At 49.8% G+C, this 15,669-nt stretch overlaps 1 protein-coding gene across 6 annotated transcripts in view; it reads left to right on the top strand.

Annotated features, from left to right (window-relative positions):
• The window catches only part of NEXMIF (neurite extension and migration factor), a 247,202-nt gene extending 236,762 nt beyond the window's left edge, over positions 1-10,440 (top strand). For all 6 annotated transcript variants that reach the window (XM_077308718.1, XM_077308717.1, XM_077308713.1 and 3 more), the window contains 3 exons: positions 269-396; positions 5,095-9,400; positions 10,038-10,440. In XM_077308718.1, the coding sequence (XP_077164833.1) occupies positions 321-396; positions 5,095-9,400; positions 10,038-10,263 (4,608 nt within the window). In that variant the 5' untranslated portion in view covers positions 269-320 and the 3' untranslated portion in view covers positions 10,264-10,440. The remainder of the gene's footprint in view (positions 1-268; positions 397-5,094; positions 9,401-10,037) is intronic.
• Positions 10,441-15,669: the final 5,229 nt, after the last annotated feature.

The following is a 15,669-nucleotide window of genomic DNA, read 5'->3' as shown; positions in this document are numbered from 1 at the left end:
ATTTGGCCCATCAGTGGCTGCCTAAAAGCATCCTCACTGTGAAAATGGATCCCCCTGTCCGGTACCATGCCAAGTTCATTTGTGGGGACTATATCCATGTTGTGCAGAAGCAGTAGCAGAACAAGATGGGAGGTTATTGTACTTCGACATGTCTGTCCCCCTAATTGAGATTACTAAATATGTGATGATTTCTTTTATTCACAGAGCTGTGAGCTGATTTCTAATGTAACCCATTGTGGGTGTTTTGGGGTCTTTTGCTAATATATAGGCAAGCCAGCAGCTGTAACAGAGAATGGAGTGAACAAATCGAGGTCAAATTGATGGATGACCAACAAGAGAAAGATTGTGCCTCAGAAGACCAAGAAACTATCCTCATTAATGGGGTGAAAGAAGATGGTAAGTAACTTTGATTACCAGATGGGATCCATATCTTTAAGCCTGTTGATTTGCCCCCTCCTTGATTTTCACAATGCTTCAAAAGGAAGATTCAGGCGTGTAGCCATGTTGGTCTGAAGCAACAGAAAAAGATTTGGGCCCAGTGGCATCTTTAAGTCCAGCAAAATTTAATTCTGCGTAAAAGTAAGAACTGAATGTTCACTAGTATGTGTAGTGAGATACGAACCCAATATCTCTGTTAAGCCCTGGGGGCTCCATCGATTTAATAGAGATTTCGGGTTCTTATCTCACTACACATGCTAAGTCACTCCATTCTTGTTTATACCCAGAATTAAACTTTGTTGGTCTTAATGGTGTCACTGAACTCAGTTCAAAAGGAAGCAACTGGATCCATGCTCACTGAAACCAGTAGCCCTCACAACGCAGAGTAAGCAATCCTACAGCATTTCTTGTTGTAATCCTTACAAGACAGATCAGTATTATTACATGAGTACTGCAAGCAGAGTTGCCAACCTCCATGTGGCGGCTGAAAATCTCCCATTATTACCACTTATCTCCAGGTCACGGGGATCATTTTACCTGGATAAATGGCTGCTTTGGAAGATAGATCATTATTAAGCATAGAAGTCCCTCCCCAGACCCTGCCCTCCTCCGACTCCTCCCCCAAAATCTCCAGGTATTTATCACCTCAGAGCTGGCAATACTAATTGCAAAAGAAGGATTGTGGGCCAAAGAAGAATTTCATTCTCTGTTGTGTATCTCAAACTTTTAAGGCCATAGTTGGGTGTTTCCAGTTGCTGTAGCATTCCGGGGGATGGGGTAGTGGTATTAGTATTTAGTGTTATATCCATGTGGGTTCAAAGACCAGGGCAGATTCTGCACTTATCTTGTTTTTTCTGTTGATTTGAACTCAGGTCTTCCTCTATTCCCCCCCCCCAATTGAAACAGAAAGTGTTCTGCACTTGATTGGGGAAGCTAAGAATGGGGAGAGGAGCCAAGTGCAGCAGGAGTCTCTTTCTTTTCTTGAAGGGGGACGGGCTGGAGACAACAGAAGACGGGGATATGCATCCAAGAGGCAAATCTCTGCTGAGAGAAGTTAGGGCTTGTGGAGCACAGTCCCTTTAACCAGGAAGTCTTTGAACTGATGCCCTGGCCAATCAGGGAAGACTGCATTGCTACGAGGCATAGAGAAGGATGTTAATTTGCAAAAGGCATGAAGCTGGTCTTTCAAATATCGAGGCTTATATCGCGGGAGAAAGGTAGGGTCACTCTAGATTAATCATGCATGTTGCAGAGGAAAAATTTAAAGCACCCCAAATCAAAGTGCAAATCGAATTCAGTATAGATGGGAAGGATTTTTTTGGACTGGGAGTGGATAAAAAGCCCCATGCAGACTATACCCTGGACATTGGAAATTCATTTCAACTCTTTATTGTGACCCCGGCACAATGTAACAAGAACCAAAACTGAACCAAAGAATCTCACAACCAACCCCAACTTATATACAAAAGCCCCACAATGGATCGTCCCACCAATGTGCACGATTGGTCAGTTTCACTTTAAACTGACTGGATCTGGCAGATGGGATCTAGCCATGCATTGGACAATTGCGGTGCAGGCTTCCGATCCTTGGCAGAACTACAGACTCAACATTGATCATTCTTATCTCCCAGTAAATTAATGGAAGTAGATTGGGGGAAAGAGTACAGAAGGAAAGGAGGCATCAGGAGATTTAGTTGGGAATCCCATCCTCATACCTGTTTGGGTACTTAAACCAATATGATATTCCAATGGGTTTGGGCCTGGGGAACACTTAGAATTGCAACGGACTTCTAGACAACAGTTCAGCTGTCATGTGCTCATGCCAATCCCTTGGGTTTCCAGGGCTGGAGGTGGAATCTTCCACCCCCCCCCCTCCTTTCCCAAATCTTTCCTGTTTGCCTCTCTGCCGGAGGGAAGTGGTATCGCTGTGTTCCCATTTGAAATGTTAAACAACCCTGGTAGTGACTAGAAGTAGGACAGCCCGGCTGGCACCTGTTTTCTCACCTCTTGAGTTCGAACACTTTCTCTTGAGAACCAGGTTCCCCCCTGGATTCTAGGGCAGGGAGCCCAAACCCTGTGGATTCTTTGTTCAAACTGTCTTCTTCAGTTTTCCTGTTGTGACGAACCTCCACTGAAACCTGTTCCTGTATGTTTCGTCTAACAAATCAACTTTGATCAAGTGCCAGATGTTTTGAGACTTTGCTCTGTGGGTCAGATGGTGGACTTTTGGGTGGGTTTCTGTGGGCCGTGGAATCTGTTCCCTAGAGAAACGGCTGCTTTGGGGAGGAGGCTTGTATCGCATCTCTGCTGAACTCACCCCCCTTCAAAGGCTCCATTCCAAAACCTCCAGAGTGGGCAGCTTTCTATAATAGGTGGCTGGAAAGCATAGATATGTGAATTTCAGGTTTCTACCTAGGATTTATGAGCCTCTTGTGGCGCAGAGTAGTAAGGCAGCAGAAATGCTGTCTGAAGCTGTCTGTCCATGAGGCTGGGGGTTCAATCCCAGCAGCCGGCTCAAGGTTGACTCAGCTTTCCATCCTTCCGAGGTCGGTAAAATGAGTACCCGGTAATGACTGGGGAAGGCACTGGCAAACCACCCCGTATTGAGTCTGCCAAAAAAACGCTGGAGGGCGTCACCCCAAGGGTCAGACATGACTTGGTGCTTGCACAGGGGATACCTTTACCTTTACCTTTACCTAGGATTTAACTTGCTTGCCAAGATTGGAGTCACAGTGACAAAGGTGGGATACAAATCTTTAACCGCTCCTGCGGAGTGGATAAAATAAAGCAGTAAGGGCCCCGAGGGCAGGCCCTGTCCGGGATGAGGAAGGGTGCCAATTGGCCCCTTCCCCCGGACTGACGATCAGAGGGCCCAATCGGCAGGCACTTTGCCCAATCGACAGAGTGCGGCTCGCGATTGGTCCCTTGCCATCGGACTGACGAATCAGGAGGCACGAATCGCCTCCCAATCAGCCCCCCCCCCACGTCGGCCACATGCAGCCGCCTGCTGCCATTTCCTCACTCGCCCTGGAGACCACAGGTCGCCGCCTGCCCGCATGGCAAAGAGGAGCCAGCGGCGGCAGCACCAGCCGCAAGAAGGGCAGCTCGCCAATTCCCCACACAACTACCAGCAACCCGCGGCTGAGCCTGCAGCTGCGGTGGCAGCTATAGCCAAGGCGGCCACCGCAGCAGCACTGCCAGTGGCAGTGCCCACCCCTCCTCTGAACAGGACATGTCGCCGCAGGGACGCAATGGCAGGAGCGGTGGTGGCCGCGGGCCCCCACTGGCAGCGCCCGCAGCAACTGTGGTGGCGGTGCTGCCAAGAGCACCGGCTGTCGGGAGCCGCAGGAGCAGCGGAGGCGCTGGCGCCCACAGTGCCTGCGGCAATGGCGGCGGCGGTGAGGCCAGGAATGCTACGCCCTCAACTGTGTCCCACTGCCAAGCCCGCCTGCCACCATTTGCTGCCTGCCTCCATTTGCTACCCTGCAACTACTGAGGTAGGCGCTACGCCAGGGGGGAGAACAGGAAGAGGCGGCACCGGCAGTGCCAGAGCCGCCGCCAGCAGAGGCTCACAGGCCGGCCCATGGCCAGCCTCAGGTACGGGGCCAGGCACCAGGAAGCCGGCCACTTGCCCCGCCCAACTCAATAGGCCCGCTAGCGCCTGCTGTATTTAAAATACAGCAGGCTTACTTTCTGGTAAATAAATAAAACCACAGAGCAGGTGGGATAAAGGGACAGTTTTTTAAAAGCACTGGACGCATACCACTGGGATGTTTTGCCTAGAAATGCTCACAGGAATCTCTTTTGAAGGTGTTTAATTTTTATTTTTTGCTTAGCTTGCTTATCAGTGCTTAGATTGGTTTTCAGATAATGGTTGACTAGATAATGGTGGGACTGGATGGCCTGGATGGCCCCTTCCCACTCTAGGATTCTCTGAGTCTAGTTCAGCAGTGGAAGGGGCTGCCTAAGGAGGTGGGGAGCTCCCCCTCACTGGCCGTCTTCAAGCAGCGGCTGGACAGATCGTTCTCCTGGGTGCTTGAGGCTGATCCTGCACTGAGCAGGGGGTGGGATTAGATGGCCTGTGTGGCCCCTTCCCACTCTAGGATTCTAGGAGTCTAGTTCAGCAGAGGAATGGGCTGCCTAAGGAGGTGGGGAGCTCCCCATCTCTGGCAGTCTTCAAGCAGCAGATCCTTCTCCTGGATGCTTGAGGCTGATCCTGCATTGAGCAGGGGGTGGGACTAGATGGCCTCTATGGCCCCTTCCCACTCTAGGATTCCATGAGTCAAGTTCAGCAGAGGAATGGGCTGCCTAAGGAGATGGTCACTGGTGGTCTTCAAGCGGCAGCTGGACAGATCCTTATTCTGGATGCTTGAGGTTGATCCTGCACTGAGCAGGGGGTGGACTAGATGGCCTGGATGGCCCCTTCCCACTCTAGGGTTCTGTGATTTTATAATGTGGCAGGAAATATTTTCTCCAGGTATCTGGCAATCCTAACTGTGGTCTTAGTGAAAGTTGCCACTGTTGTTTTTCGACATGTGTTTGGTAAGAACTGCTTGCAAACGGGATGGGTTCAGGTCCAAATCGCCACCATTTGAGTGTTGTGTTCTTTCTTTCTTCCTTCCTTCCTTCCTTTCTCCACCCCCTCCTTACTGCCAGAATCCCACGGCCTGGAGGGCGAGGAGAAGCCTGCAGATGCTGCCCTTCCGTTTCCGGCCCTGAGCTCAGCAACTCCTAAAGAGAGCCACGTGTGCCCCCGAGCGCAGCCGACGCTGGCCCCCAAGAAGCCCTGCTGGCTGAGCCCTCCTTCCCCCCTGAGGCTGGTCGATGTGCCTGACCACGCTTCCGATGACGCCTCCTCCGTGCACGCCATTTCCCTGACCTCTTGTGTCACGAAGGGCTTGAGCTCCTGGTCCCTGCCAGGCGATTGCGAGAAGGCGCTGCTCACCATCATGGAGCCGGGAAGCATGTCGGCGCTCACGGGGGACTGCTTGATGCAGCCAAGCCGGACATGCCTGGGCTGTTTCATCGAATCCAAGGACGGCATCGATGCAGAGCCGGGCATCAGCCTGAAAGTGGGCGACATCAACAGGGACTATGACACCTGCTCCGTCTCCGACATCGGGATCCACTGCATGAGCACGGGGGACAGCATGAGGTACGGGGACCAGCTGCTGTCGGACCAGCTCCTGAGCTTCCCTCTGCATAAGTCCAGGGCAGCAGACAAAAGAGACACGGAGAAATCGGACAGCGATTCCGAGGACCCCACGCAGAAGAATTATTACGAGGGGTTACTGCTTGACAAGTGCAACGGGGAGGAGCCTCTGCTAACCAATCCCAACCAGGAATGGGGCTATTTTGAGTCCTTCATTAGCGAGAGCAAAATCGAGCTGCTGGACCTTTGCTCCAAAAACGAGCTCTCTGTCAATCTGTTTTCTGAAGAAGACGTGGATAATTACATGTTTGACGACGATGACTCGACCTTGGGAAGTGACGTCTGCTCCTTGAAGATTCGCTATGAGTCCTTCCAGGACAACGTGAGGGAGAAGACAGGCTCCCTGCAAGAGGACGCCCAGTTCAACTTCTTCCCGAGCGTCTTCAGTGGGTGCCCGAAAAGGGAGGGCAGAACTGCCCTGAAGAGGGGCCCTAGAGGGCCAACTGATCCTTCCCAGTTCAAATCTGAGGAGAGCATCATTTGGGGGGAAGAGGAAGCAGACCGCGAGGAGGAGGAGGAAGAGGAGGAGGAGGAGGAGGAGGGGGAGAAAGTTGCCTTAAACAAATCTTGCACCAGTACTGAAGGGGTGCAGTACATGGGGCCCAAACGAAACCATTTCTTGGAACTGGTGAACTCCACCGAAGACTCTGGGGAATTCAGCGATGACAGCACCTGCACGGAATCGTCCTTCGATGTGCTCCACGATCTCAAGGATTGTAACAAATACCTGCCCCGAGACCACTCCAGCTCTTTCATCCAACAGAACTACGGGCTGCGGGCGAAGAGGAAAGTGAGGTACAGTGACGATTACCTGTACGATGTTGATTCCATCGAGAGTGAGAAGATTGTGGATAAAAAGGAGTGGACCCCAGATGGGCCGAAGGAGGAAGACGACGACGAGTGGTGCCCGAAGAAGAGGCGAAAGGTTTCCCGTAAGGAGCCCCCCGTGATCATCAAGTACATCATCATCAACCGGTTTAAAGGGGAGAAGCACATGCTGGTCAAGCTGAGCAAAGTGGACGCCAACGAGACCACGGTTACCCTCAGTGAGGAACTGCTCAGCAAGTATGCCAAGCTGGCCCCCTTGAAGAGCTTTTGGCAGGAGAAATGGCAGATGCGGCTGAACTTCCTCCGGTCGGCCCTCTATCACAAACAGAACTTCTATCTCAACGGCTCCGAGATCTCCTTCCTGCCCCACCCACGCAAGCGGAAGGGCAAGCTGGCCAACCGGCACCGGATCCAGAGGATCAAAGCCATTGAGCAGCCGCTGAGCAAGCCCGGCTCTTGTTCGTCCGATCTCAAGCAGCTCTGCGGCAGGGTCGAAGAGGACCGCTCGGGCCCGAAAGAGATGCGGGCCGTGGCCATCGCCACCCCCTCCTGTGTGAATGGGCTGCACCTGAGGGAAATAGCCAGCCTCGCGGCGCCCAAGTGCAAACTGCAGGACAGGCAGTTCAAAGGGCCAGAGAGAAAAGTGCTGCGCAGGATGAAATTCAAAAGCGAAGCCCGGTTGAAATGCAAGCGCCTCAAAGCCGCGGCCAGTCTGGCAGAGGCCTCCCCGGCGCTGGAGAAGCAGGAACCAGCAACCACTTTAACGGATGAAAGTGTTCCTTGTGCTGCAGACGGCTCTCGGCTTTCAGAGCGCCTGGAGGATAAGGTGGCTAAAAATTCTTCTTTCCCGCCCACCACCTGCTCTTCAGACAAGCCCACTCCATCTGCTAATATCACTGCCAATGTGCCCCTTATCCCTGGGGGGTATCTGCAAACGCTGTTAGATGCCTCTGATTTGTCAGGCAATGCTGCGATCACCTACTTCAGCCCCCAGGCCTCTGAGCCGCAGCGGCAGGAGACGCTCCCAGGCCCCCTCCAGGGGGAGAAACCCTTCTGCATTCTGCAGCCCGCCCAGAGCTGCGTCCTGTCCCCGCCTTCTGAGTCGGAGCTGCAGCAGTCGCCCAGCCACTTGGAAGCGGAGCAGAGCAACTTCGGCACTGCGTGGCCAGCTGGCAAAGGAGCTGGGGGCAGCAACGGCCAGAAAGGTGCCAGTGAGGTCCAGGAGGCTCCTGCACTGTCCACGGCAGAGTTTGGTAGCTGTCCGGGAGCGGAACACCTCCCGCCTGCTGGCTACAATCAGGTCAGCCTCAGCAGCGGCAAATTGGTATACCAAAAAAAGTACATGCCAGAGAACCAGCAGTCCCAGTCAGAGGATTCTTATCAGTCGTGCCATTTTAACAACAGGGAGGGGCAATTCCACTTCCAGCGCGGCACCCTCAACACAGACGACGGGAGGCTGGTGAGCTTTGATTCTGTGGGCTCGTTGTCGGTCAGTTCTAGCAACTACAGCTCTCTGAGTTTAAAGTCTTGTGAAAAGGACGGGGAGGACGATATCGCCGATGATTTCTTGGCCCACTGCAGCCCCAAACTTGTGATTCAGCAGAGCATAGATGAAATAACCCCTTTGAAAGAGTCCACGGATCTTTTAGATATCTCGAACTTCACCCCTGATAAATTCCGCCAGTCGTCACTTTCAGAAATGTCTCCCCCAGACACTCCTAATCTTTCCCCGCAGATAACTGGGTCGGAATCGAAGCCCTTGGGGAACATGAAATGTTTCCCAGACAGCTCTCAGATGGTGCTGAACAGTCCTGAGAAGGTCAAGTGGAACTGTGGGGTTCTCCAGACCCAAGATCCAGCAGATAATGGATTCTCTTTAAATAATCACCAGTTTCAGTTTCATATGTTCAACGATGAGGATTCTGTCAGCCTCCTTGAAAAAAACCCATGCTTGTCAACATTTAATGAGCCATCTGGCCAAATTAACACCAATAGCAAAGTGTCAAAATCGAAGCGGAAAAGTTCATCGAGTAAAAATGTGGGTACAAACCAAAGCCCTCCCCAGAAAAACACTCGGAAAAAATCTCCCAAAGCCAACAAAGGAACTGTGAAGCCGCAGAGCAAAAACCCGAGGCAGTCTCCCAAGTCTACGAGGAAAGGGAAGGGCGCAGCCAGCGAAAAGGCTGCTGGGAGCAGGACAGCAGCTCTGCCGAACAATGCCGGCTCAGCCACAAAGGCCTTGGTGGCGTCCCTTCAGCACTGCAGCCCGGCTTCAGTCAAGACAGGGAAGCATAACGGCCTGCCTGGAGAATGGGCCCTGGGGAGGGACAACAGCGCAGGCTGGACCGATGCTAGCCTCGGAAACGCAAACAGTCTCCTGGATGACGATCAAAGGGAATTTGAAGAGCCATCCAATATTTTATCAAACATTGCATCTGGGATGGCAGATGTCCAGAGATTTATGATGGCCTCCATTGAACCCTTGTGGGGACCCGTCGGCCATAACAACGTCTCGGATTTATTCCGGTCACCTGAATCCAACAGCCTAAAATTGAAAACTCTTAAGATTTTGGCTGGAACGTCACAGGAGTCCAAGAAAAAGGTGAACGGCAATTCTCCCGGAACAGGAAAGGGTCACAAATCGGGTAACAAGGGCTTGGGCAAAGCCGGCGGCCGAGCGGCATCCTGCGACCCTAGTCGCCCCAACTGTCCCGGGTATAGCATAGACATTCCCTCTCCCTTTTTTGATAAAAGCTATAGTCACCTGAGCACTTTAGCCAAAAATGAGCCTACCCATAAAAAGCTGTACCGGCATAAATCGACTTCTAAGTCACTGCGGGATGAGAACTGTAAAGTTAAGCGATCAGACCGGGATCAGACTCACAAGGACCCGTCTGTGACGGCTTCATTTGAGAAACTGAGGTAATGCTGCACCACACTGGCTGGAATGCACCCTTAATTTTCCTACTACCTGCTACGCCCGCTCCTCCTCATTTTCTCCTTCCTGTGAAAGAAAAAGTTGCATGAGAGAGACGCTCCCCTTTTACAGCTCCTTCTTTTGGGTCTCAGTGTTCTTGCTTTGTTTCCAGAATGCATGAAAATACTTATTACTTGCAAGCTACCTAAAAGAATTACCTTTTTTTTCTGGCTTGGCTGGGGTTAAAAACAAACTAACCTGGCTACTCCTTTCTTGCTGTCTGGCTTCTTCGGTTTTTACTTCCTTTATTTTTTTAAGGGTTGTATCATGTGTTGTTTTTTAATGGTTTCAAAAGGGAGAGACTTTTTTTTGAACGTTTTGTAAAAAATATATATATAATACAAAAAAGAGGTTATGCATCCAAAAAAAAAAAGGTTACCCATCCAAAAAGGGTCTTTAGTGAAAGTGAAAATCCATTGTAGGTGGGGGAGTCCTGTGGCAGATTTGTGTGCCCTCTAGCCTCCTCTGCTGTTTATATTCTAACCCTGCACCATAAAATTTTGCCACCTCTATCCCAGTTAGAGTGTATCTGACGCCACACAAGCTAACTAAGATGGTATAAAATGTTTGGTTTTTCTGCAGGGATACAGACTACATTCTTCTCAAAGCAGAACAACATTTTTTGTTTTTACCTGTGCTTGAAGAAGAAACACCTTTTACTAGAAAGACATTGTATGTGTGTTTGGGGTTTGTGGGGGGGGGGTTGTTTTGTTTTCCCCTTTCTTTTCTTTCTTTCTTTCTTTCTTTCTTTCTTTTTTCTTCCTTGCTCAGAAAAGAAAAAAAAGCAACCAATACTAATGCCTTGTAATATGTTTGAAGTGTTAAGTGCTGAAATCAAAAGTTTGAAATTGTGGGACTTTTCTTACTTGGAAGCAAATCTGATACGGTATTCCCTGTACTTCAAAAAGTCATACTTTTGTACAGTTGCTTATGCACTATTACCCACAACCACAACAAAATCTGTGCCAAACTCTGAAAAAGTGTTGTGCTGTACATATTTTTACATCTCAATCAGAAATAGATTGTGAGTGTTTCCTGCGGCTATTTTGCCTTTTGGTTTACTATAAACATTCCAATGTTAGTATTAACCACTCCCTTGGAAAGCAACTGTTATGGAAAACAAGGATAATCACATATTTACTACAATGTACCAAAAGTTTTATGGACAAGACTAAACGCGTGCCAAATTTACTTACCTCATTTCATGGATTTTGCCCTATGGTTTTAGTTCAAAAAGAGTTTTTGGGCGGGGGGGGCATGGGGGATATGGAATACTTTAAAATGAAAACTGAGAAATTGGAATGCCCTCTAGAAAGGGAAAAGAAAACCTTGATGGGAAACCAGCTTCCTCGTAGGAGAGAACTGATTTGATGAAGAATTTCAGATGACAAAAATCGCTCAAGGTAAGTTGACCGAAAATTCGTGCATCTCTGCATTTCATCAATAGAAAGCAGAGGATTTTTCTGTTTCCTGTTTTATTTGAAACAAAAGGTGTAGCTGAAGAGAATGTCAAGAGCAAATTGGTATTGCTGACACTTTTGTATCTCAGTTTTCTATATTTTATAATATAACCTGGGGTAACTTCTAGAAAATCTGAACGAATTCCATTGTGCATTTCAAACAGTTCTTTTACCAAGTTTATGTTTCTTCTGGCTCTCATGGCAAAGTTTCCCTGTTTTCTTTCAACCTTTGCAATGACAACAAAACCAAGCCAGTTTGAACCAATTACGGCTATGTAGGTAAATTCCCTACATGGTACAAAAAGAAGCAGAAATCTTGAATGGGGTCAGCAACCTGGGGCCAGATCAAAAAAAGAAGAAAAATCAGTGATCAGGGTGGACTCTTGTGTTAAATATAATTTATGGAAAGCCTTATTTATAACATTGCCCCTAACCTCCCTACAAGAGAACAAAATCTTTTCTTGGTTGGTTTTTCTTGTGAATCTGATCGCTTGTGCATTTTGCTGCTGATTTACTATGAAAACTTGATATGCAAAGGATGTGTCAGTGGGGGAGGGGCACTTCCCGGAAAAAAGGAAGCGCCGATTAGGACCTGATGCAGTGGGAAAGGATGCTGGGAAGGGGGAGAGGAGCCCTTGGGAGCCATTGGACAGAGGAGTCACTTCCTCCTCATAGTAAAGCCTCAAAAAGGACTTCAGCTGATCACGGCTAAGTTCTCTTTTAGTTATGTTATTTAGTGAGATGTATCTGCGAATGTCTTCACGCTTGATGGAGTGTTTATAAATGCATGTTTGCCACATTACTCCATCAGGCAGATAAGACATTTTCTCCATTCAGCTGGTGACGGGACAGAAAACGGGTGTTTACAAACGTCATACTAAATTGGGGAAACCCAACAGGAAGCTGTGAGGAACGAAGGAGCCTTCTGGGCACTTTCTGAATTGTGTGCAGTTTTTGGAGTGACTTGAATCATCATCCAGACTCCTCTTTCTTTCTCTCAGCCAACATGTCCGTGCTAAGACGAACTGTGAGACTGCTTTGCAGTGGCTCTGAAATCAGGGGTGGTTGGAAGTGCCACCAAGGGGCAGCTGACTTTTGGGGGACTCCCCCATAGGGTTTTCAAGGCAAGAGAGGTTCAGAGTGGCCTGCCATGGCCTGCATCTGCAGAGTGGTCCTGGGATTCCTTGACGGTCTCCCATCCAAATGCCAACCAGGACCAGGACAACACCCTGCTTGGCTTCAAGCAGACAAGATCAGGACAGCCTGAATGCAATAACCAGTGGATTTGCAGCCTAAAGAAGGGGACAGTGATCACTCCCATGTCCGTGTTAGTGCTAGCTGATGATTTTGCTCTCAGAGCTCTCACTCTCCTAGGGGGCTCTTTGTTGGAGGCAAGACAGGAACTACTGTCCATAACCCCTCTGGAAGGAACTCTTGTGAACTGTCTCCTTTTGTGCTCCTTGAGGGGACAGTGGGGCTCTCTAATGGCCGGTCCAAGCTGACCCTCCTTTGCAAGCAAGATGGCCTCCTTGTCTTATCTCTGGGGCAGTCCTGCAAGTGACAAATTTCTCCTGCCCTGTCTGGCTAGGCTTCCAGCCCAGGATGTCTTGGCAGCATCTGACTGGCATTTATGCAGTGTTGAAAGATGTCCATGGTTGCTGCAGCCTCTCCCACGCCCCTTCCTAGTCTCAGAGTTCTCTGAGCATTTCCCAATTTCCCAGTTTGATTTGCTCCTCCCAGCAGCTTTGCCTCCTTCTCAGTCCATGGTCTGACCATGTTCAGAGCTGATGCTCCTTCTAATGGACAGAGCAGGATCAGTTTATGAAGAATTACAGTCAAAAATTACAGAAAATTACCGTTTTGGAGATGGTTTCCAAGGGTAACCATGCTGGCCTGCAGAAGAGTCTCAGAGCACCTTAAAGACCAACAGGATCCCCCAGATACGAGTCTTCAAGAGTCAAAACTCCCTTTGTCACCTGTGCTTTTGGAGAGGAATGCTTTGGGGGCCTCGTGGCACAGTTGGCTGCCCTGCCTTTCTCTGTCTCGCAGTGTTCCAGCAAGCAGAGGGAGATGAAGCTGGCATGGGGTGGGCAAAGTGACTGGCAGGTTAAACGCTTTGATGTGCTATAGGCACATGGCGAGACTGTGATTTGGCACCTACTTGAAAACCCGTGACTGAGCCAGATGGTGGTGAGTCCCAGTCTCGCCATGTGTCTGCAGCATGTTGCAGCCTGTGGATAGCCAAACCCAGATCTGGTCCACCCTGGGGCCTGACCAGTCCCCAACCACAGAGAGTCACTGTGTGGAGGCCACCTTAAATCCCTGCAAGAGGAAGACGTAATACGGAAAGAGCTTCAAACGCAACCTCTGGGCTAAGGGTAGATACCACGTTATATGCCACAGGCTGCATATGAGCAGAGGGGCTGTGTTGCTTATAGATGGGAGACAATGGGAAGGCTTCTTCCTGCAAGGAATCGTTGGCCAACATAGCTTAGGTTGCCTGCTCGGCTTCTATTTTGGCGTCCCGAGCAGAGAGGGAGGTGAGGCCATTTCCCTCGCTGCTGATTAAGGATGCCTTGTTTGCTGCTCCTGTGGAGCCAGAGGAGGCCTGGCTGTTCTCAGTGGCCACTTCCTGCATTTCTAAGCCCATCTCACCGTCCACACATCCATTAGAATCCCACATGTTGCGTGCCAAAACCTGCAGCAATATTTACCGTTTTTCTTAAACGTGCAATACAACATGCATGCAAGCATATCGCGACCATTACTTTATTGCATCTTGCAAAACCTGCGTTTAAGATAGCTTCCCCGCATACCCATGCACAGTCTTGACGCCACCTCCTGCCAAGATGCTGCTTCTCATGCATCTGTCTGCTGCTTCGTTTTTCTTTTCGGGCTCCTCCAAGACCGTTTATGCACTGGGAACTTCACTGCTCCAACTCCCGTGCGGGAGCACAAATCGGGGGCGGATGAGGTGCACCAGGCCAAGTGCTCCCCCGTGTGGGTGCAGGAAGAGGTGGGGCAACCTGCCAGGAGTAAAACTCCAGCCTGCAGCCCAGCATGAAACCTCCAGTGCATAAACGGTCCAAGTGACTCAATTAAAACTGAAAGTCATTCTGAAATGAAGGGCTGATTCTTCTTCTGCATTTCGTCCTCCCCAGCAGTGCTGCTTGTGGTGCTACCTGCACCACAGGATGGGGAGAAAGGAGCCTCATCCGGGCCTCTGGCTTTCCATTCCCCCTGTTGCTGTGCACCTCTCTTACTGCTACCTCAACAAAAACATTGTCATAAGCACCTTTCCATGCTGCAGCATTTGCCAAAAACCTCCTTCTTGCCTTTGCCCTCCCTTGGCTCTATTGAATGCTTTGATTTATTGGCTCCCACTCCCCTCCCCGCCACCATGTTCTGGAGGCTCAACAGCAGGGGTAGGCAAATTGTGGCCCCCCACATGTCCACGGACTACAATGCCCATGAGAATTGTAGTCCATGGAATTGTAGTCCATGGACATCTGGGGGGCCACAATTTGCCTACCCTTGCTCTAGACCCCTGCATCTTGGTCCTGGAGCTCATCTGAGGACCTGGTGTCTGGCCACCCATCACCACCCATTCCAATGCTTTCCATGAAGCTCTTGAGTCTCTGAACTTTGCACACATCCTCCAGGACCCCCTCTCTGCATGCCATGCCTCACCAGCTTTTGGGATTCCTCATTCTTCTTCTCTGTTTTGCATGCTGCCCCATCTCTCCATCTCCCAGTGCATCTCAACGGGCTCGTTCCCTCCCTCCAGAGCTTTCACTGTGCCTGCATCTCCACTCTATTACTGGTTTGGCTTTGGTTTTCAACCTTGCGCAATGTTTAAATTGGTGGCTTGCATAGTCTTATTTAATCATGATATAATACCAGTGATGCTGTGCAAGAAGTACAGTTCTCATCACTTGCTGTAACCACAGTGATGGAGGGTTGTAGAAGGAGAAATGGAAGTGAACAAGAATGCAATTGAGGTTCTGTGTCTGCAGCCAATTGTGTTGTCCAAAGTTCAAACAAGGCTGTTTTGTAGGGTTCCAGCTCCAATTGGCGCTGCCCCCAAACCCATGACATTGACTAGAGATAGAAAATGGGATTCAGAGAAAATGAAGGAGGGGGCAGGGGGCATCCTTGCTGTCGTTCTTTCTTTTGTCACAAAGTCACTCATCATCATTTTTCAGAAGCAATACAGAGAATTGTAAATCTGCTTTCCAGAGGCAGCAGATGGATGAGACCGTTCTTCCAGTTGTCCCAAACAAAAAGAAATCCTCCACTGTAAGCTGTGTTCTTATTGGAGGGTCACAGTTGTACATTTTGTGCATGGGTTCTGATAGCCAAGGACAGAATACCTAATGCGTCTCCATTGTGAAGGCTGTCATGTGTGTACAGAAGTCACATAGAATAATGAAAGGGACCTCCTGGGTCATCTAGTTCAACCCCCTGCACTATGCAGGAACTCACAACCACAAGACACCCAGTTTTGTGTGTTGTCCATGAGTTGAGCAGAAACCCTCTCGCTCATCCACTGTCACCTGCCACCCCTTGAGCCTTCACAAAATCAGCCTCTCCGTCAGATGGCTCTCCAGCCTCTGATTAAAAATCTCCAAAGATGGAAAACCCACCCCCTCCCGAGGAAGCAATTTCTTTTGAATTTATTTCATCCCATTCGATCTGGTCCATCCCTCTGGGGCAAGAGCAAACAGACTCTGCTCCATCCTCTACATCAGCGG

This window comes from Paroedura picta, chromosome 13 (assembly GCF_049243985.1).
Source record: "Paroedura picta isolate Pp20150507F chromosome 13, Ppicta_v3.0, whole genome shotgun sequence".
NCBI classification, from domain to species: domain Eukaryota; kingdom Metazoa; phylum Chordata; class Lepidosauria; order Squamata; family Gekkonidae; genus Paroedura; species Paroedura picta.
This window is presented reverse-complemented; position numbering and strand designations above follow the sequence as displayed.